Source organism: Nilaparvata lugens, chromosome 8 (assembly GCF_014356525.2).
Source record: "Nilaparvata lugens isolate BPH chromosome 8, ASM1435652v1, whole genome shotgun sequence".
Taxonomy (NCBI): domain Eukaryota; kingdom Metazoa; phylum Arthropoda; class Insecta; order Hemiptera; family Delphacidae; genus Nilaparvata; species Nilaparvata lugens.
In genome coordinates, this window is record NC_052511.1 from 12,582,352 (window position 1) to 12,609,181 (window position 26,830).

The window sequence follows — 26,830 nt, forward strand, 5'->3', positions numbered from 1 at the left end:
GGGCTGTAAAATAACCTTGAAGTCAGCTGATTCTGATTTGATGTGAACGTGTTTACAAAATGGTTTATGAATCAGTTTATGCTTCTAGAATTGAATAAGTATTCTACAATAAGATACTATCATTTTATTTGGATGAATAAAATACAGATATTATTATATATATTATAAACTATTCAAATTAGATTTTCAGAGTAGGATAGAACTTCTAACCTAAACTTCCGAAGTCAACGACAACAAGCATTGTTGACGTTGACATTCAGATTGGCTAAATTTCAAGTGTGCTAAAACAGCTGATCAAAAAACTTTTCATTATTTGTGTTTATAATTCAAGAATAGAAACATTTATAATAATATCATCTTATTGTCATTTGGAAGAATAAAAAGTATAAACTCAACCTCTTACATAATTGAACATAATCTTTTAGGTTATTTAGACAAATCAGAATAAAAAATAAAAATACTTGGTACTTGGACAATTTCCTGATATTCGGATTACCTCAGATTTGCTAGAGCTATGACCTTCCTGTTTTGCTCTCGGAAGTGCCTAATAAACAATTATTCTCATATATATATATATATATATATATATATTGTTTATTTTTGTGTGTGGCGAAAAATAATGTTCTCACCATGGGCAAAAATGTTTTTCCGGCTCTTAATCTTTTCTAGTCCTCGGCCTACGGCCTCGGACTTGAAAACCGATTTCGAGCCGGAAAAGTCTCATTTTCGGCCCTAGGTGCGAAATATACTATTACCTTTACAGAAATACAAAAATGATTATCATTACTCGTTTTAGTATATGCCAGGAGCTCTTTTAATAGGTGCTGCCAGTTTATTGTATTTGTTAGTTTCAGTAGAGTTGTAATATATATTTATATAGTATGTGTTCATATAAAATAAAATTCACGCCTCTCTAAAAGGAATAGAAACGCACTATAGTTTCGTGTGAAATATTATTATGTTGAATTTTGTATCAGGTTTTTATTTGACATAAGGTCATAATAAATATAAAAGATTAAAACTAGTCTATATATGCAGTGCAATCTAGTGCAGTATCTCGAAGATCTTGTTACTAGGTGGTACTACTTTACTCTCATTATTCGTCATATGAAACAGCAACAAGGAAGCAGCGCTCCAGCAGTATGTGACACGTCAAAGTGTAATCTATCTAATATTACTAATAAACTCCATCTACACTAAACACAACAGACAAGAAAACACAAAAAATTACATATAACATGCATAAAGCAAAAAGTCCGCTAGTTTGTGTGGACACAATACAATAAGAAATTCCCTAAGTGTTCTTTTAAACTCCTTCAAGCACTCAGTTTCTCTGAAGTGTCTTGTAGTTCACTATAGATGACTGTGAAATGAGGCCCAAACTTTCTAATCATCTCGTTGAAAATTCATTTAATTTCTCCAGATTTCCTTTAAGATTTTATGAATATTTTGTAATCTACTGTTTTCCATTTTTCTGAAAATGTGATTGTTGTTTGTTCAGAACTGGTGGAGGCAGTGTGCTCGGCTGCGCAGCGGCTGATGAGCTGTGACCGGCAGCTGATTGAGGATGTGTCGGAGCAGGCACTCAACACACTTTGTCCGGCACTCTACAGCCTGCTCAGCGACGGACTCAAGCCCAGTCTGGAGACGCCTTTCGGTGAAGTCGCCAACTCCGTCTGGCAGGTGAGATAGAAAATAATATAATTGAATAGAACAGAATAAAGTGAAATAGTACTGCATAGAATAAAGTTTATCAGAATAGATTATCTCCTAGTTTTGATGGTATATTTGGGCATTCCCATTCATTCTTCTAGCTCAATCATGTTTTGTCACATACTTGAGCAAAAGTATGTTTTATTTTTATAGTGAAATTTTATTATGCACTTGCATTTTATGTTCATTATTAATAATAATAATGCATTTGAATATATGATTTTCTACATCGCTAAACCTATTATAAGATTGATGAATAATAATTAGATTAGATTAGACCCCTTCTTTTATGGAGCAAAAATGCAAGCCTTTAGACTTCACATTCAAATTTTAAATATCCCCAAATAATCCAAAAGTCACAGATAGGCTAATTCGTCTGATTTCTTGTTCTGTACTTAAGATCGTTTCGTTCAAATATCAATATGTGACTAATATTCTTGGTCTTTGTTGTTGTTCTATAAATTAGGAAAAGAACAGTTTCGGTATTGAGCCTATTGTTTTACCCCGCAAGTATTGTGTACTCCATGTAATAAATGAATATTCACACAAAATAATCCCAAAGTATCAAGTAGTTGAAGTAATTCTACAATTCATAGCAAGCATACGAACATTATATGCCTCTGAGATTCATCCTATGTAGAAGATATAAATATTACAAATATATAATCAATATTTAAAATAATGAATAGGCCAAATAAAATATTAACATCTAATAAAATATCAATATATAATATTGTTTATCATCATTGTAGGTGATCGAGGCCTCGTCGCAACAAGGCACAATGACCCGCGCCCTCAATGAGCTGGTCGTCAAACTGAACAGTGAGGAAGTGCTCACCGAAGGAGTCATCAAGTTCAACGCCTTCATATTCGGACTTCTCAAGTGAGTAGCCCACAATCCTCTCCCATTGTTGCCGCCAACCTGTTATTTATAATCAAAACATTTTTATTGCAAGGGTAAAAATCAACATAATGAATAGAATGAATAGAATGATTTTAATGTTTTAATTCATCTCCAATTGACATTGTGCAAGGCTTGGTTGTGTGGTTCAGCCATTATATTCATGTATCCATGGTATAGTATAAGCTATTATATACATGGTATATTATAAGTTGGTTTCATTTCAATGTCATAATTCTCTCCACAGTGTGCAAGGATTGGACGTGTGGTTCAGCTACCTGCGGACAAGAGAGAGCGTGCTGCGTAAGCACTACTGCGAGGATGCTCTGCTGCTGACCGCCTGCCAGGGCAATGCCAAGAGCCGCTCACTCACTGATAGGTTGCTGGTGGCTCTCAAGTCACTCACTCAGGAGCCATTCAAGTTGGACCCACTGTTCGAGACACGGCAGCTGCATCACAGTCTCTTGCAGCTTGGGGTCAGTTATATCAATCATTCTTATTTGAATCACTATTAATTCTAATGATCACTGTTATTTTACATTTTATTGAACACTTTGCAACTAATTTAAGTTTCATATTTTGTTTTGAAAAATAAAATTATGTACCTATTAGAACGTTGTTGGAATATAACAGGTTTGTCTCTTTTCTGTAGAGGGCTACTTGTAATATAAATATGAATAAAAATCTCAGTACCCTTTTTTGAATTTTTTTAACAATTCAAAAAAGGGTACTGAGATTTTTATTTATATTTATAACAGGTTTGTATACAGTATAGTATGTATGCAAATTATATTTAATCAATAGTTGATCAACAATGAAAATGAAACAGTTACCGTAATACAAAACCTTTGTTGTCAGTTAAAATGCAAATGGTTTATGAATTATTTATTATTCCAGCCTCATTAAGATTTTGAGAATTCATATTTTTTCATTTTTGGTGGCGTAAATCATCACCCGTCATCATGATTGATCAAGTTTCACTTGGGATGTGCTCAATTTTCGGATTTTTTGGTCTCTTTATTTCCATCTCATATATTTGTGATTAATATTATAAAGAATTAGTCTCTAGTTGGAAGATTCTATAAGAAATTGCAGTTTAGCCAACTGCTGGAAAATTACTACTGTATAATAATTATTTAAAATATCCTATTAAAGCTATATAAATAGAACTAAGGATTTTTCCTTTGGTAAATAATTGCAGCAGCAGAAGTCCTTAGTTCTATTTATATAGCCTAGCTTTGGATATTTGAAATAATTATAAATTAATGGTCTCTAGTTTTTTTAAATTGATATATCTTATTCTCAATTACGATTTATTAATTCAAAAAATGTTTATATTTCGTTTTAATTAACTACCAATGCAGATGAATCTGAAACAGTATGGATATTTAGTTGTGTGTTGCATTTACTTTATTGATTATTGATTGATTCATATAACAAGTACATCATCAAAAATGATAGGGAGAGAAAAAAATAAGGTAACCTTGTGCTGTTCCTCTCCCAAATTTAGATAAGGTTACACATAGTCCGAAATAGGTCAAGTCTGCAGTTAATTTCTATATAATGAATATAATCATTGATAATAAATGAATAAACAATTGATGGACATTACAGAGAGTACCAGTGTCGCCAACCCATAGCAGTGGAAGCAGCAGTAGAGGCTCGTGGACGCTGAGGAAATTGGTGCACTCGATCCAGAGCAACCTTGGAAATGCTCCCTCTGAAGAAGAGGAACTCAACAATGTGGCTTTCCAACATCAAGGTATGATCATTTCGCTACTTGGACTATTTAAAGCAACTCATTCACGTTGTTTGGCCTATGTTAATTTATTGAATGTAGCTTTTTAATCTCTGTTCAAAGAAGTTCACTCTCAATTGGAAATAAGCAATCTTGGAATACTCTATATCAAATCCATAATAGGAAGTTATCAACAATGAACGTAGACGGTGAGAGAAATTACTTGAGATTGTATCAAAGAATAAAATCGCCAACTCTTGCAAAACACAATGTGATGATAATAACTTTTGTTGAAAATATAAAAATTTCCTGGCAGACTACCTGAAAAAATACACCATGACAATTTATTGAATATGGTATGATGGAACGCCATGCTAACATAGTCCTTTAGACTACTGATAGTGTCTTCTACAATATGACACAGTAATGTTGTGAAGTAAGTTATTTCCAGCAAATGAAGATATGCATGATCGATTTATGATTGTATTAAAAATCGATCATGCATATCTACATTTGCTGGGAATAACTTACTTCACAACAATGGAAATTGTTGTTTATTGGTCAATGCTCATCAACTCTCACAGTTCATATGAGTATTCATGATGTAATCTTGATATAGAATATTAGTCCCATTATTTATAAACAAATTTCGATCTTATCTTTTTTATAAGCAACTAGCAGTAACCCATGCCTTGCAAGGGTCTATTTTGAAACTTCACAAACTGAAAACTTGACGTAATGAATTCTAGAAGAATTGAAAATAGGCCTATGAGAATCCTTGGTTGATTAAGAATTTATAAACAACATTTCAAGTAAATCAGTCCAGTAGTTCAGACGTGATGATGCGTCAAACATAATTCTCCTATCTTTTACACGCCTATACATGTATACATGTTTAAGCCAGTTCTTTCCTTTATTATATAATATAATATAATAATAGATGGATATATCCATCTATCTATCATGTTCTATACTATAATAAAGGAAATAAATGAGAATAAATTTTGAAAGGTTGAGATATCGATGTGCGGTTTTCACCATACCTTTTCTCTGGAAATCCTGTATCGGAATCATGTATCATATGACCACCTTTCAATTAAAAAAAAGGAGTTGGATTGAAAATGGCGGTTCCAAAATGGCGGAAAAAATTTGGGTGGAATGGAAAACCTGATTTTATCATTCGAAAAGGATCCCCAATCATACCTATCTTCTAATTTCCTTTTTAAGAGAAATGTACTGCCGCGTCCATACAACAACTGGAAACATGACAAATAATTGAAAACTTGATGTAATCAAATCTTGAAGAATTCAAAATATGTCTATAACCATCCTCGGTTAAGCAAGAATCTATATGAAAAATTTCAAGTTAATCAGTCCAGTAGTTCAGACGTGATGATGCGTCAAGCATAATTTTCCTATACTTTACACCTGTATACGTGTATAATCCAGTTTTTTTCCTTTATTATAGTATAGAAGATGATAGATGGATGGATGATCATTGTTATTCTACTGGAAGATAGAATAAGTTTATTCCCTTTCAGAGTTTCCCTTTCAGAGGGAGTTTTGACAACCCACTAAACTCATTTTTCATTTGAAAATTTAACGAAAAGGTGCATATGACCTTATTTTTTTGCTCAGCTTGCCAAAATACCCCTCATTCCAATATTAGGTATAATTTTCGACTGACTGTACAGTGAGTCAGTCATTCTATCAGGGCTCGAATAATTTTGAAATTTTAATTAAATAAAAATGGAAGAGAATAATTTCTTTATGTAAATATCAACACCTCTATTCAAAGACATACATACTAACTGCATGCGTTTTCATATTGCCGATACAGCATTGATAAAATTGTAGTCGTTTATTTAGCACTTTGTCTCAAAAAAAAAAAAAAAAAAACTATTCTAGCTGAGAAATTAATAATCCATGCCACGTGTAGGCCTATACATTCCATCAGGAAAACGAAGTTCAAAACTATGGTTCTCCTAAACATATGTTTTTGAGATAATTTCTTTGATGCAGCTGTTTCACATTCACCATTACAAATTATACAGAGTTTGTGGAAATAAAAATATTTATTAATTAACAAAACAATACTATTATAATATCGATGATAATAATTAATTATTAAAACAATACTTTTATTATATCAATAATAATAATAATATTATTAAACATATTTATCAATTATCAGAACAAAATTATTAAGGTTGAGTGGAATCAGGTAGAAAGCAATAATAGAACAGATGTTCTTTTTTGAATTTCTATCATATTATTTTGTTATTTCCAATGATAACAACATATGTTAGAATATCACATGCCAATAAATAAATATTATCTCATTTCCATATGGCACTCACCTTACCATGTTCATAATCAAATCAAATCAAAATTGTTTATTGTCATTACAAAACAAATTGTATAACAAGGTCAGGTACATTTACAATTCATAACATTCTTCATTCATCAATACATGAATAAGTATGGTAACGTTTTCTAACACTAACAATAATAATAGTAATAACAAATCACAATATAAAAACAGGACAACAACAATAATATTCTATATGTCTATAGATGTGTTATCAAGTGTCAAACATTCTACAAACTCATTAACACTATAGACACAAAGCTCACACAACATATCTTTCACGCATTTTTTAAAACTGCTCATATTTAATTCTCTGACTTCCGTTGGCAACAAGTTATAAATTCTCTTACCAAATTCATAAAAACTGTTCAGAGTTAGTTGTAAGTTACATTGACTTCTATGCAACAATGTCTTCTGGCGTGTTCCATAATTGTGAATGTAATTATTTGTCTGCATTTCATGCATGTAACTTTTTACATACAACAGACACTCAAGAATAAAAAGAGATGGAACCGTTAGTATTCTTAGCTCTCTGATCAAAGGTTTACAATGAGTTCTACAGTGGACTTTAAAAATAGCTCTCACAGCTCTTTTTTGTAAAATCATAAGCTTTTTCATTTCAGACGAGTGTCCCCAAACCACTATGCCATATGACAAATGACTTTGAATGTGTGCATAGTAAATTGACAGCAATACATCAACATTGACAAAAGGTCTAAATTTCCTGATGAGAAATACACCCCTAGCAACTTTTTTACTTATATTTTCAATGTGTATGCCCCATTTCATGTTTGACTCTAATGTCACACCCAAAAACTTCACCTCCCCATTTTCTGAATAATTAGCTAAGGAAAAATTCATCGTTTGGGTTTTGTTGCTGTTCAGACTAAGTGAGTTGGCTGCTGTCCAGTCTTTTATAACAGTATTTGCATCATTTATAAAACGTTCAACTGAATTTAAACATTTATTATTTACCTGAATTGCCAAGTCATCAGCATACATGTATGCATTCACTCTATCGTCTCCTATCGCTAATGGTAAGTCATTAACATATATTATAAACAATGTGGGTCCTAATATGGATCCCTGAGGTACCCCTGATTTGAGAGGCAGATATGCTGAAAAGGACCCATTAAAATAACCGATTGGTACCTCCCTGACAAATATTCTTTAAAAAGTTGTAATGCAAACCGATCAAAGCCATAGTATTTCAATTTATATAACAATATATCATGGGATATTGTGTCGAATGCTCTACTCATATCATACCAGCTCCCCATGACCTTTTCTCTACGATCTAAAGCATCCACACAAGCTTTCACAAAATTACGAATTGCAGTATTGGTTCCTCTTTTGGATCTGAAACCATATTGTTTATCTGAAAAAAGCTGTTCACCCTCAAAATATTTAACTAATCGAGTATTCAGCAATATTTCAAAAACCTTAGCAATAATTGGTATGATTGACACTGGTCGATAGTTACTACAATCAGATTTAGTACCTCTCTTATACAGTGGAATAACTTTTGACAATTTCAAGCACACAGGAATTACACCCTCTTTCACACATTGATTGAATAAATATGACAATACCTCCACTATATAAGGTGCAGCAAGTTTTAAAAGAGCAGAATTCAAACAATACACATCCAAACTCATACTATTACTGAGAGAAAAAATGGCGTTATAGACCTCTTCAACACTGAAATGGCCAACTGAGAAAACAGAGTTGATATTATTCTGTCTAGCATGAACAAATTTATTCAAATAATACGGCATATCATGTCTTGATTGTTGGATATTTTGTTTTGTTGACTCTACATTATCAAGGAAGCATTTATTAAATTTATCACTTGTGAGATCAGTTACCTGTGGTACCGATGTTCTATCGTTAACATTCAAATTCTCTTTTATAACTGACCAAATAGCATGTGATTTATTTTTAGTCTGCAATACTTTATTACAATAATACTCACGCTTAGCATTAAATACCATGTATTTGTACCTGGATCTCAATATCTTATACAATTCACAATGGTAAGCCAGACCCGTGTACTTGTGAAGACTATACATATTCAAGCATTCCTCTTTGAGAGCTGATAAATTATCAGTGTACCATCTAGACTTTGGGGTTTTCTTCAATTTGGAGGACTTGACCGTTTTTAGAGGAAAAACTATATCAACTATACTTAGGAATTTGTTCAAAAAGTACTCAAATTTCTCACTAATATTGCCTGTTGCATATACATCCAACCAATTAACTTTGCTCAGTAGAAGAGTGAAATACTTTTTATTACAACTATTATTAATCGGACGAATGATTCGAGAAACATTATCACTCTGCTTCAAGTCATTTCCACCAGACAACGTGAATAAGCCAAGCAATGAGTGATGATCTGATACTAAGGTCGGTATAACAGACACAGACTTAATTCTATCTTTATGTATGGAAGTAGCCATATTGTCTATACATGTTCCTCTGTCAATACATATCCTGCTTGGTCTTGTCACATCAAACACAGTTAAATTAAGATTGAAGCTATTTAGTAAGTTGACAAAAATAGATCTATGTACATCATTCACCAGTAAATCAACATTAAAATCTCCATTGAGAATAATGGATGCATTCGACTTATTTTTCTGTGATACTACATTCAAAACAACGTGAAGCGTCTCAATGAAATAATCAAAATTACACCTATCTGGTACTCTATACACTTCAAGACAAATCACATTCCATTTCGAAACAAGAACCCCAGAAACTTCACATATACTGGCTATTGACATTTCCTTCAAGTAAGTAAGCTCACAGTATTCTAGATCATCTCTTACATAAATAGCCGTACCACCCCTCCGTTCTATAGGTCTACTGTATGCACTAGCTGATCTATAGCCAGTCAAACCAACCTCAATTATCTCACAAGCTTTCAACCAGTGTTCACAAATACCTAAAACGCTGACATTATGCTCTCTAATCAAATCACCCAACTCATCAGTTTTGTTCATGACACCCTGCACATTCCAATGAAACATTGCAAAATCATTGTAAATAACCTTACTTAATAGGATCCTTTTTCATCCTTTGAAACCCTTAGAGGCAAAATATCTCAAAATCCGTTCTTAGTGCGCGTCTAGCATGTTTGAAGAATATGTGTGCAAAGTTTCAAGTCTGTAGGACAATTAGTTTGAGCTGTAGTGTGATTTTACATCAAAATTTTCGAAAAATGCCCTCTCCTGGACCCCCCTGTGCTCCTGAACGAAAATTTTCTGCATAGATCTAATTTTTTTTCGTAGCTGAACAAAAAAGTTCCTCATGACTTTGCTGTGCAATGAGCGGTTAAAAAGTACAAAATTTTGGGGGGGGCCCCAGCTCCCTCAGGGGGGCAAATTTCTGAAAATCCTTTCTTAGTGGATGTTTTCAGGCTACCATAAACAATCGTGCAAAATCTCAAGTTTTTAGGCTCAGTAGTTTGGGCTGTGGTGTGATTTCAGTCTGTAGGGGCTTAGCCTTTTATATGTATAGAGATTACGTTCACTTTGGTTAACCTTTCTCTGATCTTCGTTATCTACTAGTGTACTCTTATAACTGAAATGAATCTACCTCATTCATTCTCATTTCCATTTACATGAAGTTCCAATTTGGTAATAGACTTTGATTACAATAAGATTCTCATTGTGTATATTGTGGCTGATACGCAAATAAACTAGACTAAACTTAATGACCATCAATTCTCATCTCCCTCGAGAATTCCTGTTTTCAAACTTATCTATTGTCGGCCGACATTTATCAACAGGACACCCTGAATGTCCTCCGGCTGAGATTCAGCCGGATTGTGAGAATGACATTACGAATTATGAGAATGTTTATGAGAATTAGCCAATCGGAAGACACTTTTGGTAACGATAAACGGTGAGTGTGAAAATGACCTAAGAAGAAAAAGGAGAAGCTAATGCGCAAGATGCGAATCAAATTATTTGTTTTTATTAAAATTATTTTATAAAAAAAATGTTGATATGATTTGCAATCGTATCCACAAATAAACGAATTGTATTTTTTTACTTCTATTATTTTTCAAAATATGTAACTGAAACGTTTTTGTGTAATTGCAGAGGTGACATCTGCCCGTCCGCGGTCGTGTGTCGACTCAGTTGGAGGCTTCTCAGTGAGTGACATTGCAAGCACAGTGCGCAAGCGCTGGAGTGGCATCCATATTGGATCTAAACTGGCCAACGCTTTCGAGAGATTGGCTCCCGATGACACCGAGGAGGAGTACACTGACAGGTAGCACTTCAAGGCTCGTTTGCACAGTGACAGTTTAATCTAAATTTCAATTTAAACTGGATTAAAACCGTATCAAGTCTAGTTTATTATAATGTGTTTCAGTTAAAGCCACCAGCTGATTAAATCGAGTTTAAGCTTTGACTGTGCAAAACTGCCCTAAAACATATCAAATCAAATCAAATCGTTTATTGCACAAAAATATATACAGAATACAACTGAAAGGAAATTGACAACTTTGTGCTACACGTCGGCAAAAGAAAACTTGTACGCCGACGTGGAGTCTTAATATAACTTATTCACTTATACATTAATATTAATATATAAAGTGATCCTACAATATTATAATATAGGCTAACAGTAATTAACATTCAACCAACTAAATATTCCATTCTAAGAAATAACAATAAATTAAAGATATACATAAAGCTGAATCTAAGATTCATACAACATCAATCAATATTAAACCAAATCATTAATTGAATAAAAATAATTTTCTTTCACCCAGGTATGGAAATCTTTTATTTTAGGCTTCTTTATCAACCATCCTCTTGGAACTTTATTATAGAGTTTATTTCTCAAATATGAAATACTTCTACGGGATAGGGTGCTATCAACTCTTTCAATTGTGATTAAGTTTTGAGCGACTTGTCTAGTTACTCTTTGAAAATTTTGAATATTTTTTAATTTGAGCACATGTTTCTTAATAGTCTTTAAAATGAACAATTGTCTTATAGTGAACAGATTGGAATTTTGAAACAATGTGACACTTGGGAAATCTCTCGGATACCTCATTATTGTTTTGATAACTAACTTTTGTAAAACAAATAGAGGTTTTAAAGTTGAATCAAAAGTTCCTCCCCATATAGAATTACCATACTGAACTAAGGATTGGAATAGAGCAAAATAAACAGATTTTAGTAATTTTAGACTCAAAATACTTCTAAGCATGTACATTTTTAAATTGACCACCCTTAATTTTCTACAAAGGTAGCTAATCTGAGGTGACCAGCGTAGATGCTTATCAACAAAAATACCAGATACTTGTAATTAAGATAAAGAAAGGAAAAAGAAAAAAGATGTTGTCGAATTCCACTATAACATTTATCTTTATCTATTTTTCTTTATCTTAATATGGAGAAGTTCCACAATATCTCTGATAAAAGTGTTAAATACTTGTAATTGTTTACACTCTCAATAACCTCATTGCAAGAATCACATGGATACCTGTTACAAGCATTATTCAAACAAAGCCTGTTCATATCTAGATCTCCTCTTGTTGTTGGACTGAAGGTCATACATTTTGTTTTACCAAGATTTAGTCTCAAATAATTACATTTTAGCCACTGAGAAACCTTATAGTAACCCACTTTTGTTTACTTGATAACATCTTCCCAGGAACCTTCTTGGAAGATAAGTGCTGTGTCATCAGCAAAACAAATTGTCTTAGACCCAACTGAGTCCAGTACACTAGGCAGGTCATTAACATAGATCAAAAATAAAACTGGTCCCAATACAGTCCCTTGAGGTAGACCCCATGTCACATCTCTAATCTCACTATTACTACCACCACAGCTAACGATTTGGCTTCTACCCCTTAGATAACTTTCAAAGAAATCTAACTCTATTCCTTGAATACCAATATTAGATAGTTTCTGGATCATTTTATCATGTGGTACTGTGTCAAAAGCCTTGGCCAGGTCCAGAAACATTACCAAGGTTTTTTTATTTGTTTTGAAACCATTGTATATTGTCTCAGTTAAGGACTCCAATGCATCCTCTGTGCTTCTACCCTGTTGGAAACCAAACTGCCTCTTATCAAGGATTTTATTAACATCTAGATATTCAACTAATCTTTTCTTTACCAATTTTTCGAAAATTTTAGAAATAGAACTTAGCAAGCTAATTGGTCTATAATTTTGAGGTATTTCTTTACTCCCCCCCCTTGTGTAAAGGAATAACTTTTGCATGCTTGAAATGCAAGGGAAAGTATCCAGATGAAAAACAACAATTGAAAATTTCTGAAAGAGGTTTAGAGATTGTGTCAGTTAATAGTTTTAGCACGCTGTTGGATATGTTATCCCATCCTTGAATACCAATATTAGATAGTTTCTGGATCATTTTATCATGTGGTACTGTGTCAAAAGCCTAATTATCAGCCTTATTATCATTCAAACTTTTGATTACTTCCTTGATTTCTGTTTCAGTAACAAAATTGAAATTAAATGCATTTCCAATATCTATTGTTTGTTCCAAATATTGATCTTCATTCTGTCCATGTATATCAATTTCCTGCGCTTGATTTATACCTACATTCACAAAATAGTCATTCAAAGCATTAAGATCTTGATTTACATGTAATTGTGAATTCTTATTTACCCCAATAATTGCTTGATTTATCACAGACCATATCTTCTTAGGGTCACCTTGAGCTTTATTTATTTCTGATTGATAATATAAATCTTTTGCTTTTCTAATTAGATCTACTATTCTATTTCTGTAAGACAGGAATTTCCTTCTCAGCTCTACATTAAATGGTTCATTTTTCAATCTTTTATATAATCTATCTCTTATAGTTATGGACTTTTAGAATTCCATTGGACATCCAAGGTTTCAAATGTTTTTTAGTTAAATTAACCTTTTTAATAACTGTTGCTCTACTGATGCACAGTGTTTTACTGTTTCTACTGAGTACCTTTAGTCAAGTCATTTTTGTTCTGAATATAAATCGTAGCTGAGTCTCATTGTTATGTTGAGGAAACACATTCAGGGTTTTTTACCTGTTGTTTTCATTGTCAAATTTTGAATAAATGAATAATTTGTCTCCTGAATTCTTCGACAATGTATGGAGCACGTAACGTAAATGGACGGCTGCTTCATTGTTCGCTGTTTCATTATTCTCCCTTCAGTAGAGGATTGGAACAAACGAGAAGCAATTGGCCTTAACACAACTTCGTCACCATACTCATTACACAATTTGTGGTGGATTTCAGTGCCACTTTTATTCTTTACTGTTAAAGACTGATTACACTACGCATTTTTATTAGGCGGTAGAAGTGAGTGGTAGCTCCATGTTGTATTGCTTGTAACTGAATAATGAATCATGGCAGCCGCATGAAAATTTTACAGAACTGCCACTAAACCTGAAAATTTCAGTCTTTTCTTGCCATGTACAGGATTATAAAAAATAGTATGACTTAATTCCGGAACGATCCTTGTATATAAGGTGAAATTCAAAATAAGATGGAATATAATATTGTTACAAACAAAACCGCGAAGTACATTCTTGATGATTTAAATATCTAGAGAAGCTTTACTGTAAACTGAGAGGTGAATTAAGAAATTAATTCATCAGTGATGGAACTACCAATGGGTGTTGTGATAATTGGTCCTGTCATGCTACAACTGAATTGAAAAGATACTTGGAGAGAAGTAGTACAGGCTTAGCCTAGTTTTTCCTCCAATGTCATAATTGTATTATAATTATAGTAGTTTATACAATAAATAAATATTCAGAAAGAAATTGAGATGAACCTCTTTCTTGTAAATAACGATATCTCTATAACTTTTTATTATATTCACTTTTTTAATGTTTTTATTATAAAATTGGTCTTGATACAATTCGTGTTAACTTTAAATATTTATTGTTTGCAGTTTGGAAACTGGGATGGGCCCGACTAACGACTCGGAACCTGACAGTGGAGAAACGGATGTGAGCGGAGGCAAATTTAGAAGACTGCAAATGAAGTGGGAAATGCTGAGTGGCAAAGAGACCCCGGACAATAGCACGCACACAACACCAATGGCATCTCCCGTCAAATCAAAGTCAGTGACAAACTCGAACAATATGATTCCTTCACTATTTTGTCTTCCATAGAAGAGCAAAAGATCTGAATTTAATCGAATCATTATTCACTTGAAATTTCACAATATTACAATTAAAAGTGCCTTTTGCTGCTGTTAATAGTGGACTTTGGTAAATGATGACTAAATTTAAATCAAATCTCGTGTTCTTAATGGGTCGCTCTTCAGTATGAATTCATTCCTCGTCTTGAAGTTTGAGCCCATAAGAGATATTTCTCCATACTTATGATGCTTTATGGTTTCTTCATACTATTGTTTCGTGTGTGATTTAGTTTTTATGAAGAGATGGATCAATTTTAACTAGAAACAGAAGCAAATCCACAACTTACCTTCTTCTAATTCTAATAGAAATAGTTTAATTAAAATACATAGTACGCATAAATGAAGGGTTATATGAAAGTCTGAAAAATACCGAGTTGATAAAAGATAATATTATTTTGAACATATTGAACTAGGCCCACACATGAAAATCATCCAAAAAAACTCGAATTCATATTCTTTCAGATTACATGTTTATACAATCATATGAATGAAACATGAATTGTTAGACCTCGTCTATACGGACCAAATAAACGCGACCGAATTTCGGTTGAAGTTTTTCGCTCGTTACAGAACGCACGGCCTTTTATGAGACAGATTATATGAGCGAAATTCTGTCACGTCTATTTGGACCGTATAGATGGAGCCTTACTGTAAATACGAACGTTACTGTATTTAGAATTCTGGTGAAATTTTATAGGGACTTAATGTCACTACTTCTGGTGAAATTCTAATCTGTAGTCTGTTTCTTAACAAATATTTACTATCACTATGAATAACCTTTCCGTTGAAAAATAGTAAAGTACTCACATTTTGTCGGCAATCATTTCAAATGTTCTCAATATTGATCAATGAGAGGGAGGTAGATCAACAATACCAAACATATATTTATTAGCATTTTGTGTTATCAATATGAATAATCTTTCATGTGAGGAATAGTACTCACACTTTCTCGGCAATCAATATGTGTCATAATGAAGATTATATTGTGGTAGTATAGAATATATCGGAAGTTAGGCAGTATGGAAGGTATTGTGGAAAGTATATTAGTTGAAGCTACTCTTAATTTCCACAGCATGACGGTGGATTGCACTTTTTCACAAATTGTCTTTTTAAAAACTTGAAATAAGTGGTTGTGACAGTATTATTCAAGGTCGTTCTATTCAAATACTTATCGTCAGCTATTTTTGTCCTGCTTACTGATAGATTTGATGACGTTTGTTCCCAGTATACCTCGGTCTCGCATCCCGCGACCCGTGACCTCGCCCATCCGACCGCAGGCGACGCAGCAGACGCCTTCGCCGGCCGGCAGTGCGACATCCTCCCGTCTGCCCGAGAGACCCGCCATGAAGAAGCCGCTCTCCATACCTAGTCAACTCAGGAAGCCAAATGTCAATGTCAACAGGTCAGTCCACCTACTATCATTCTTGGGCCCGATTAAATCTGATGAACCATTGAACCTATAAATGTGTAATGGTCTATTTGGTTTTAATAAGTGTCCCAGAAACCGAGCCTTGATGTCTCAATAGTAGATATTTGATTATTATTTCTCCAAAAGAACAAGTTATGTGAGTTGTTTCAACTGTTTTTATAGTTATTAGTTCTCTCAGGCCCGGTTTCTAGAACACTTACTAAATACTGATGGATCATTAAAACTTGTGATATAATTCAGATTTAATAGTGCATTAAATTTGATAAGTATCCGAGAAACCGTGCTTAAAATAACCTATAATAATTCAGTCTCGAAAATAGGTTTTACTATTTAAAACGAATAAATAAATTTATTAGCCTAGTAATAATTTTCAAAAAATGCATAACTTGGAAATTAACTGATCACTTTTTTCAGTAAGTGTGATCAGTGTACAAAAACAATACAGTATATATAAATTAAACTTATCAAAATATAAAGGTGTCACCTGTTGATTGCTCTGTTCTGCTTTGGTGCGATCCACATTAAACTGTCTGCATTACTCATAAATGACACAAATTCTTTCCATTCAAACAATGCTGGCAATTTGAAGTGGATGTCAGTTTATATTTACACTACACTTATTCCGGGTTTCATCAATTAATACTCGGTCAAGTCGAGTACGCGCTCTACAAGTATTCACTGGAATTATGGATGGTAACTATTGCCATAGAAATCGCATGTTCCAATGTACTCGTTGTGAATTGTAACTGACTTGACCGTGTTCAAATTTATTGACCTAACTTGGCGAAACCGGGCATAAATGTTGTTGTCTCAAATCACTTTGAATTCTGACTTATTTTTCAAGTTTAATAACTTATCAATGACGTGCCTAGTGTCGTAGGTGGTGATTTGAAGTGAAAAGAAATATTTTTGGGCCGACTGCAGGTCGCATTTTTTTGGTACACTAATTTATCTGTTTACAGGGAGCTATTACTGTTTATTATAGTCCAATTTATGATGGAAATTACTGAGATATTACATTTATTCAAATGCTAATAAATATCAATAATTTTCGGGGTGATTTCCAGCATTCAATTTGGATTTTCGTTTAATAATAATTTCTAATTTGAGACTTGAATGTTAGCAGATTTAGCCAAGCTTCTCGAGGTTTTGATTACTGTTATAAAAGACTGATTTGTGACTTGTATGTCAGCAGGTCGCGAGTGATGGACCCAGGTGTACCGTTGAAGGCCCGGTGCCGCCCCAGCAGAGCCGACCTCCCGGCTAACAAGGGCGGTCCGGCCGTGCGACCCAGTTCGCTGCCCTACCGCACTTCCACCCCATCCACCCCTCGGCCCAAGGACCGCAGAGCCGCCTCCTCTTCAACCGTCCGCAAACCGGCGCAGGACGCAGCTGCCAATCACAAGTAACACATCGTTTCACTCACAAAATAATGAAATTCAGATCATTTTTTATTTAACCTGACGTTCCACTAAACAGGTACAACTGTACAGTTGAAAATCTGAACGTTGGGATGGCCACTAACTTGATAATCGTTACAGGCCATACGGTTTAGACATCCGATTGTTTTAGACTGTCAGATTGATTGATTGATTTGATGTCTTTATTGAAAAACAGGAGGGTGAAGCTAGGACGCAACCCTCACACATAACCCTAATTACACTTGGTCAGATGTATCGGACAACTGCTTTCATATTCTATTCATTCTGTAGAAGTAGCTAATTTATCAATATTATATTGAATTTAGCACATCAATAATTACAAATCCATCAAATGGCGAATTCATAACTGATGTTTTGAAACATTAATTGAAAATCTATTTATTTCCATTATTAATGTTTTGATTTTGAACAGTTCAAACTATTAATGTTCAAAGTCATTACATCATCATTGGTTTGGTAGTTTTGATGGAATAAATGAGGAATATGAATTGATGTAAATGCCTTGGAGTCAACCCGTCACCTTCTCTCTTGCTTTCTACTCATTTCCACTTCTTTTATCTTTTCATTTTATACAGTTTATTCAATTATGTTACTCACAATTCTTATATTTTTGCCCCACTATGTGACGAACTTGTGATATTATTTTACTACTTTCTTCCTATTTTTTATTATTTCTACAGACAGAAGCAACATTTTTTTTCTCAAAACTTTTCACAAAACTGTTCAATAGTTACCGTACTTATTAATAAATTACAATACTTTACTAATCATTTACCGCAATTTCTCTTTTCATTGAATTTATTCTCTATGCTAATATCAAAAATTATTGTTTTTACTTTTTCATCCTGTTTTTCTTTTGAACATTCTCATGGTTTTCTATTTCTTGAATTTATTTGGTAATCATTTACCACATTTTCTCTTTTCATTGCTCGATGCTAATTCCAAAAACTATTGTTTTCACTTTTTCATCCTGTTTTTCTTTTGACGATTCTAACTAATGGTTTTCTATTTCTTGAATTTATTTGGTTAGGCTGCATATTTTTGAAAATCAATTTCAAATTATTAAGTTGATTTTGTGATGAAATTCAATTTGAATTTATTTTTTAACCCCTCCAATAAATTATTTCTGTCCTATTATTCATCGGCCATTATTTGAATTTTCCAATTCTTCAGATTGAATTTTGATAAAAAATGTTACTTTTCATTCAATCTATTTGTTGCTCTCAGTATCAGTTTCCTATTTACTTTTGTATTAAATTTCACTCTATCATTTTATTGGTTTGTTGTTCATTTTAGTTCCAAATTCACTTTTGGATGTGAATTTGTTTTATAATTTCATTGATTTGCTGCTGTTTATTCTCGTTTTATAATTTTGTTTTGCTCTTTAAATTTTGTTTCTAATTATTATTTTGTTGAATTCTTTCTTTCCTTCCCGGGGGCACGTTGCAGCCAATCGTCGACCCCAAGGCACAGTGTGAAAGGCAGTAGTTAGCTGTTATGTGCACTTGTAGTGCTGGCGCTGAACCTCTCCCCTCTGCCCTCTGCCCAGGTACGTGGTGACGCTGACACATCGGCTGCCGTCAGACAGCGGCCATCTTGCCTTCAACGAGGGAGAACGACTGCGTTTGGTGCTCGACGTGGACGAAACGTGGCTGCTCTGTTGTCGTGATCAGCAGAAGGGTTTAGTACCACGGTCAGCTGTCATACTTGTGCATAATTAGCGCCCTGGAAAGGGGCCAGTCTCTTAACGCAACCTAACCTAACCTGAGGTATGGTTAGTGAATTCTTTCACTTCAGATGAGGTTTCCAAAGAATACTGTTGTAGAAATCCACGAAAATATGTTACACAAAAACTGTATCATAATCCAAGGAACGGTTAGTAAGGTTACTTCAGATGAGAGTTTTAAAGAATACTGTTGTAGGAGACCACGAAAATACATGTTACACAAAATCTAACCTAATCTAAGGTATAGCTATTAAATAGCTTCTCTTACGTATTTGAGGGTATTATAAAAGGAATATATTAAGCGATAAAAGTAATACTATTACTGAATTTAACATAAAATCCAACCTTACTTAATCAAAACATGGCTAGTCAAATGTATCTATGATTAAAAGGAAAGTAAGCCTTTCAAAAAAATAATAAAAGTTATACTTTTTAATCTATAAACTAGGCCCATGAAGAAGTCTATGTGCGAAGGCTAAACTTATTTAATAATTATAGTTAGGAAAGGTTCCTTAATGGCCTTCCTGTAACATCCTTGAATCATTCTTGCCTAGCCGAATTAGGGAATTGTTTCACTTTTATAATCCTTACTTAATTGGATATAGGCTTCATTATAAAAAGTAATATTTTCTTATTAATCTTGAAACTAGCTTGATTATTCATTTAAAGTCCATGAATATAAATGTAATGTATTACACTTCAAATAAGTTAAAGTTGCTGTTGTATCTTCAATACTTGAATAATAATGTGAAGATTAACTTGACCTAATCTATTGTTATGGGATTGAATCTAAAGCTAACCAAATCCTGTTGAGTAAGATGACAGTATTAAAATTGAATATTGTATATGAAAGAAATTAATTTCTCCATAACTAGGATATAATAATAATGAGGAAAATGTAGGGTCAAAACTATTGCATTCACCTGACTTATTAGAATTAGAAAGTGACTTCACTTTCTAAAACTAATTCAACCTAAACTAAATTAGGTTAGATATGGAGATTCAAATCTTACCTTGTAAGAACAATATACAATAAATACGCTAAAAAACCTCACTCAATCGGGCTCTGGAATAATAATACTATATTCTGTAGCTTATAAGGAATCTATTCGAAGTTTAATGGAACTATTGTTCAATTTCAGAGATTTAAAAATATCTATCATTTTCTTTAACTAGCACCACGCCGCTTTTAAAGCATATCTAATTCATTATATTTTATATAGTTGAAATACCATTTTCAACAATAAAATTTGCACACAGTACTTCTATTCTTAGTAGTTGTCTTTATATTTTTTATAACATCAAATTCACGTACAATGAAATTGTATGATCATTCTATAATCAAAGGTTAATGCTTTATCACAGTAATATTTCTGTGTCAAACATGTATCAACATATTCAATGCAACCTACTTGACAAATTATTATATGATAACCCTCGAACATTTATGAAGCTTTAAACTTTTTCAATTAATTATATTCTATATTTGTTTGTCATTATACCAAGAGTATATTGCATTTCTAAAATTGAATCACATTCGCTTTCAAGAGCCTAATCTAATGTTAGTTACTTCTAACGTATATGATTTACAGGTACTTCCAAAGTACAGAATGATATTCAAATTATTTTTATTTGAAACATATAAGGCAATAAATTTACACAATTTTATCTACATGGTTATGGTATAACATAAGATCATACCGAATTAATCCTAAAAACTATTTCGAATTCTAAAAAAATTGAAAATTCTGAAATGTTTATTAATGTAATTGGAGCAGTTTGGCTAGAAGAGTGAAATCATGTTTCACACAAGCCTCTGGTGTGTAAATAAGAATCTGAATTTTGTAATGCAAATAAGAGACTGGCCTCTTTTCCCATTTACCATCTTAATAAGGTGAACTATTGTATTTGATGATAATTTCCTAATTCATTGACTACAACATATTGTCTAGTGACGTTGCTCTACCCAAATATTTTATTATGAACATGTAACAAATTTCTACAATGTTGTAATTCCTAGTCACCACGCAAAGGAATATTTCATAAGCCTTAAGGATATACAAGCTAATGTGGCATTTTAGAGAATAATCACTGACTAAGATAATACTAACATTGGCCCCTTATTAATATGCTGTGGTTTTTGTAAATAGTCTAACAATAATAATATTCAACAAGATATTGCATGACGATTGGATGGACAATCCTATTGTAATGGTCGATTTTTTAAAAGATACTTTAGCAATGAAATTGCAAAACATTACAAAGCTTTTATCTACTCATTCACCAGAAGAAATTCTGTATAAGAGCAGTTGAATTAGTGTTATCCATCTAGACTAGTGAATAACTTGCTTTTCCACTCAAACACGCAAATAATATGACATGAACGTGTAATAGATCAGTTTAGGTAGAAGTATTTAGTAGCAATATGTGCAACTTTTTCATCAAATAAATTATTTTTTTCCGTTGAAAAGGATTAAAATAATCGATTATATCAAGTCAGTACTTAATTGCAATTGCCAAAGAAAAGTATACTTCTGGTTATGTGAATAAGTGCATGTTCATAATGTTTTTGTGTAAAATATGTATTTAGACGTTTGTAAAGTGAACGTTTTGTATCTAGCATCCCAGTAATATGCTTGGGAATGTACTATAGTATTAATCATCAATAATGTTTTTAAAAATAGTCATAAAATAATATTCTTGATGTATTAGTTCGGTATTAATTTTATCTAATAGTATTTAGTGAAGAGGGAACTGAACTTACATCATTTTATTGATAAGCTATTGTTTATTCGCTATCCCTACTATAATAACATGTTGCTAGTCATTAATAATCTCTCTACTAGGACTACTTCCATGAATAGTTGGATTATTAATAGAAATTAAGATCCGTTTTCCTGTTTATTGCACAGAAAATGAACTAGGCCTATTATTTTTTATCCATTTTCAAACATCAAATTTGTGTCTAAATTCAACTCGAACCGGTAACTTACTTATGAGAAAGCGATCTCCGATTTTTTAAATATAGTTGCACCCATAATTCATTCAGTTCTCACTTCTAAAAGTATTGTTACCTATAATCTAGTCGGTTATTTTTCTAATTCCATTTGTATTTCATGTGACAAGCTGAACAAATCTTTTTGGATATCCATTATCTAACAATCTTTATCTGATATTTTCCCACTTTATACCTACCACTAAGTGGTAATCTCGGTTCTACTTCAGTATAGTGATACTCAAGATACTTCCATGATTGGCCGCGCAAAAAAGGTTTCATGAGAGTCTTTTTGCAAATTTTAATTCTATAAAACTTTTCGACACAAGTAATGCCATTTATCAATTCTAGCTCCTATCAAAATTATTTTTGGTATGTTCCAAGCATCTTGATTTACTATTAAATCTTTACTTTTTGCGTTTCCACTATCTGATCATGTCTATAATTCACTTTGAAGCTAGAGGTTTTTAATTTTAAAGTTGATTTATAGAACCCTTGCCTTTATGAGTAGATATACATGCTATATCTGGCTTGTAAGTCATCTTTTTTTCTCCATCTTATTTCATCTCAACTATCAACTTGAAGATTCAATGAGTTCGTGAATTATTACAATCAGTTTTGGTATAAATCGCGCATCACAAACTAATATTGATGATATTTTTATTTTCATCTATCAACCTAATTAACGGAATGATTAATATGCAGTATTTGTAATTCGAGATTTCAATCATACAAAATATGAATGAATAATCTGCTCTCTTAGTATTTTTAGTTTGTATTGTAGACAGTATTCTAATATTAACTTATCAATAAAGCACAGTAAATATTGACAGTACTACAATAATCAGTTTACACAGTCATATGTATCAGATATTGGGTATTAAATCTGTATTATATTGTATAATATACTATAGTTCTAGTATATTACCTTTTAACCTCAAGTAATAACTGTGAATTAAATATTAATTTCTTGAGTAAATATACCTAACTTTCATAATTGAAGCATCCTTACCAATAGAAGTTTTAGAATGTTGAACTTGATTGCTTAGCAAACTTATGTAACATATAAGTAAAACAACTTGTATAAGTTCAATATAAATATCATATACTTGATATTAATTTAGTAAACAATGATGAACATTTAAGACCAACTATGTAGGCTCTTTTGTTTCTTTCATTAGTCAGTAGTATTGGATTATTTTTCAAAATAATATCAGTCTAGGATTATTATGATTATGGTGATAATATAAGTAATAGAAAATATGTTATTACATATCCGCTTTTATAGAATAATGACTTAGGAATGATGAAAACCTCCACATGAAAAATATAAAATATTATTATGTCTATACTTCAGAATATAGCATTCAAATAATATAGTTAACATGTAGTGCTTCATGTTGAAGAATAATGTTGGGTTAAACGTTTTGAATAGTAATTTTGAAAGACTTGAGTTAATATTGGTGACTTATTTTTGAAGCGGTTGGTATATTTATAGATAATATTGTAATGTAATTGAATAGAATAGACAACAAACTTACTTCTTGTAAGATGGATGGTGACGATATCGGTGCCGGTGACTAGATGTAAAAAGTAATTTTCTGAAATTAGTCAACTAACTTATTTTCTTTTCTACTAAATATTGGACGTGTGAGACATAAATGATCTGATCTGAATAATTTATTCATAGTTTTTTTGTTTTACAATATTCACTAATTACTGGCTGAGTTTGGAATGCAATGTGAGTACTTTTTGGCTATGGTAATTAGGAGTCTAGTAGATATTATGTATCCAGCATATCCATTGTGTAAATGACTAACAATAACATTTCAAATTTATTTTTGATATGCCATCATTTAGTTTGTATAAACATAGCTTGTGTATCTCTTGACTAGCTTGAGACGAACTACGACTAAGCGAACGAAGCAGAATGCTACGATGCATTTTGTTGAGAACGAACTATCTCGAGGTGCGCAGCAAATGCACACTTGTCCCATGTATAGTAAGTCGTTTATTCTGATTTGGTACTGACCATTCCTGATAGAAGTGTCTTTCAAATTTTTTATCGTTGTTATTTGTGTATCAATATCATATTTGTAATTTAATTAATAAGTTTTTTCGGTGGAATTCTAGTTTATCTCTTCGTTTCAACAATAATATAGTTTATAACTCTATCTTGTTCCACGTACAAATAATGTTTAATGCAATAAGAGTGCTTTAGTGGAGATATTTTGTGGCCTTGTAATTGGAACTATGCTATATGTCTTTGTGGGTTTAGTTTGCGAATTACTCAACTATAGCTATTAATTATATTAGGGAATCCATAAAGCAATCAGTTTGTTGAAATATAATTGTCAGTATGGGAATAGCTTTATTAAAAATATAATTTTCAAAAAACTCAAACTTATTTATGACTTGAGTATTCTATAACGTATCTGCATTTCACCTTTTCAAGGGAATATAATGGAGAGTCAGGTGTTACCGTATATAACGTTTATCCAGATAGGAAAAGTAAAGTTATGAAAAGAAGATTGGTGTAGAATCATCACATGGTATTTCTAGGGATATTAATAGAGCTCTAGAATGCGGTGTAAATTGAAGGAGTTTTTCGAGGCGAAGAAAGAAAAACTCAAGCCAAGACTGAAAGAGGGTGATCGATAAAATAGCTCAGTGCTGGTACTTCTAGAAATTCTTTTAATTTTGATCATTTGAACTTGGAATCCAATATTAGCCCTGGATTATGATATCTTTAGAAAAGTACTTCTAGAAAGTTACTTTTGAAACGCTTATTTGAACAAAGAACAATTTTATATGTCTATCATTTCTAATTGAAGTAGATAAGGTTCGTGTAGTAAATACTGTAATTTAACTTGAATTGTATTTCAAATTTATAACCAGATTAACATAACTCATTTCCTGAATCAAATTAATTGGAATCAATATCTTTTTAAAAAGAAACTAGTGGTATGAACGGAGTTATTTCTCTGCTGAATTTAGTAAGGTGTATTTTCAAAAATGGAAACCATTGTAAATATCCCAGACCTCTACATTATAGTCTAATTGTTGCTTTTGTAAACTTGAAACGTGTAATAAGCTATATAGTATTTTCTAATTTGAATAAATTTCGTGTATTATTTGCTGTTGCCAAGTTATTTCGTTGTTTAATATTCAGCAATGATTTTAAATTCTAATAACCAGTATATATTTTTTGTGTTCTAAGTGCCATGTTTTTCAGTACGTATTTTCAAATATATTCGTTCTTGGCGTTAATAACTGTGACTTATTTAATTCTAGGTAAGTGTACTGAATAATGAGTACATTTACCTTGAGAATCCTAATCACTTAAAACAGCCTCTATGGGGTTGAGATGGATGAATAGAATAGAATAGAATATTTTATTTATTCAACACAGCAAAACAAAAACATAATGCAGTTGAACATCGTCACTAAAATCGAACATTAATACACATTATTAATCTACAAACTAATCATCACGAAAATCGACATTAATACATATTATAAAATTTATGTGAATTCAATGATTCAATGTGAATGCAAACTAAATACAATATGAATATAACATATTTGAGTCAACACAATGTATCATTCATCACATGATGAAACACACTACCTACAAAACTAATCAAGACATAAACTCTTCTACGCTGTACAGTGCCTTGGATATGAGAAGACTCTACAGTTCTCGCTTAAATTTATTTATGTCAGTCATGTTCCGCAATTGAAGGGGTAACTTATAGTGTAATTTCGCTCCCAAGTAGGTTGGCATCTTCTCATAAAGTCGTAACCTGTGTTGCTGTGTGGCTAGTCTGTTCATTCCTCTTGTGTTATATGTAGTTGTATGCATCGGCATGTGTCTTATGTTTGAAAATGTTCGTGTGTGTGAAAATAATGAGTTTGAACATGTAAACTGATGGCAGTGTTAGAATGTTCAAGTCCACAAAAGCCTCCCTACACGAATCATTGAACCCAAGTCCAGCCAGGTAGCGGATTGCTCTTTTTTTATGTTTGAATACCCTTTGGAAGTGAATATTTGGACACCCACCCCACAACTCAATACCATATGCTGCATGCGAAACAAATAAGGCAAAATAAACCATTCTTGAAACGGATAAAGGTACTAATTTCACCATATTTCACAAGTAAGCCTTTGCTTAATCTATTTATTAATTTTTCGACGTGGAAATCCCATGCAAGTTTTGAATCTATCTCTAGACTGAGTAGATTAACAGAATCTGTATTTTCAACAGGATCACAGCCAATGTATAACTTGGGCTCTATATTGCTATGTCTAAGGCTGAAATTCATGAGTC

General features: G+C 32.5%; 1 protein-coding gene across 13 annotated transcripts in view; it reads left to right on the forward strand.

The window, feature by feature from the left end:
• Positions 1-25,772, forward strand: part of LOC111050470 — a 102,885-nt gene extending 77,113 nt beyond the window's left edge. For 10 of the 13 annotated variants that reach the window (XM_039433976.1, XM_039433981.1, XM_039433975.1 and 7 more), the window contains 9 exons: positions 1,502-1,683; positions 2,466-2,596; positions 2,862-3,090; positions 4,229-4,376; positions 10,833-11,004; positions 14,656-14,826; positions 16,133-16,309; positions 17,529-17,741; positions 19,328-25,772. In XM_039433976.1, coding sequence (XP_039289910.1) covers positions 1,502-1,683; positions 2,466-2,596; positions 2,862-3,090; positions 4,229-4,376; positions 10,833-11,004; positions 14,656-14,826; positions 16,133-16,309; positions 17,529-17,741; positions 19,328-19,499 — 1,595 coding nt within the window. In that variant the 3' untranslated portion in view covers positions 19,500-25,772. Of the gene's footprint in view, positions 1-1,501; positions 1,684-2,465; positions 2,597-2,861; positions 3,091-4,228; positions 4,377-10,832; positions 11,005-14,655; positions 14,827-16,132; positions 16,310-17,528; positions 17,742-19,227 lie in introns of all 13 variants that reach the window. The other 3 variants (XM_039433972.1, XM_039433973.1, XM_039433970.1) reach the window with 3 other exon arrangements.
• Positions 25,773-26,830: the final 1,058 nt, after the last annotated feature.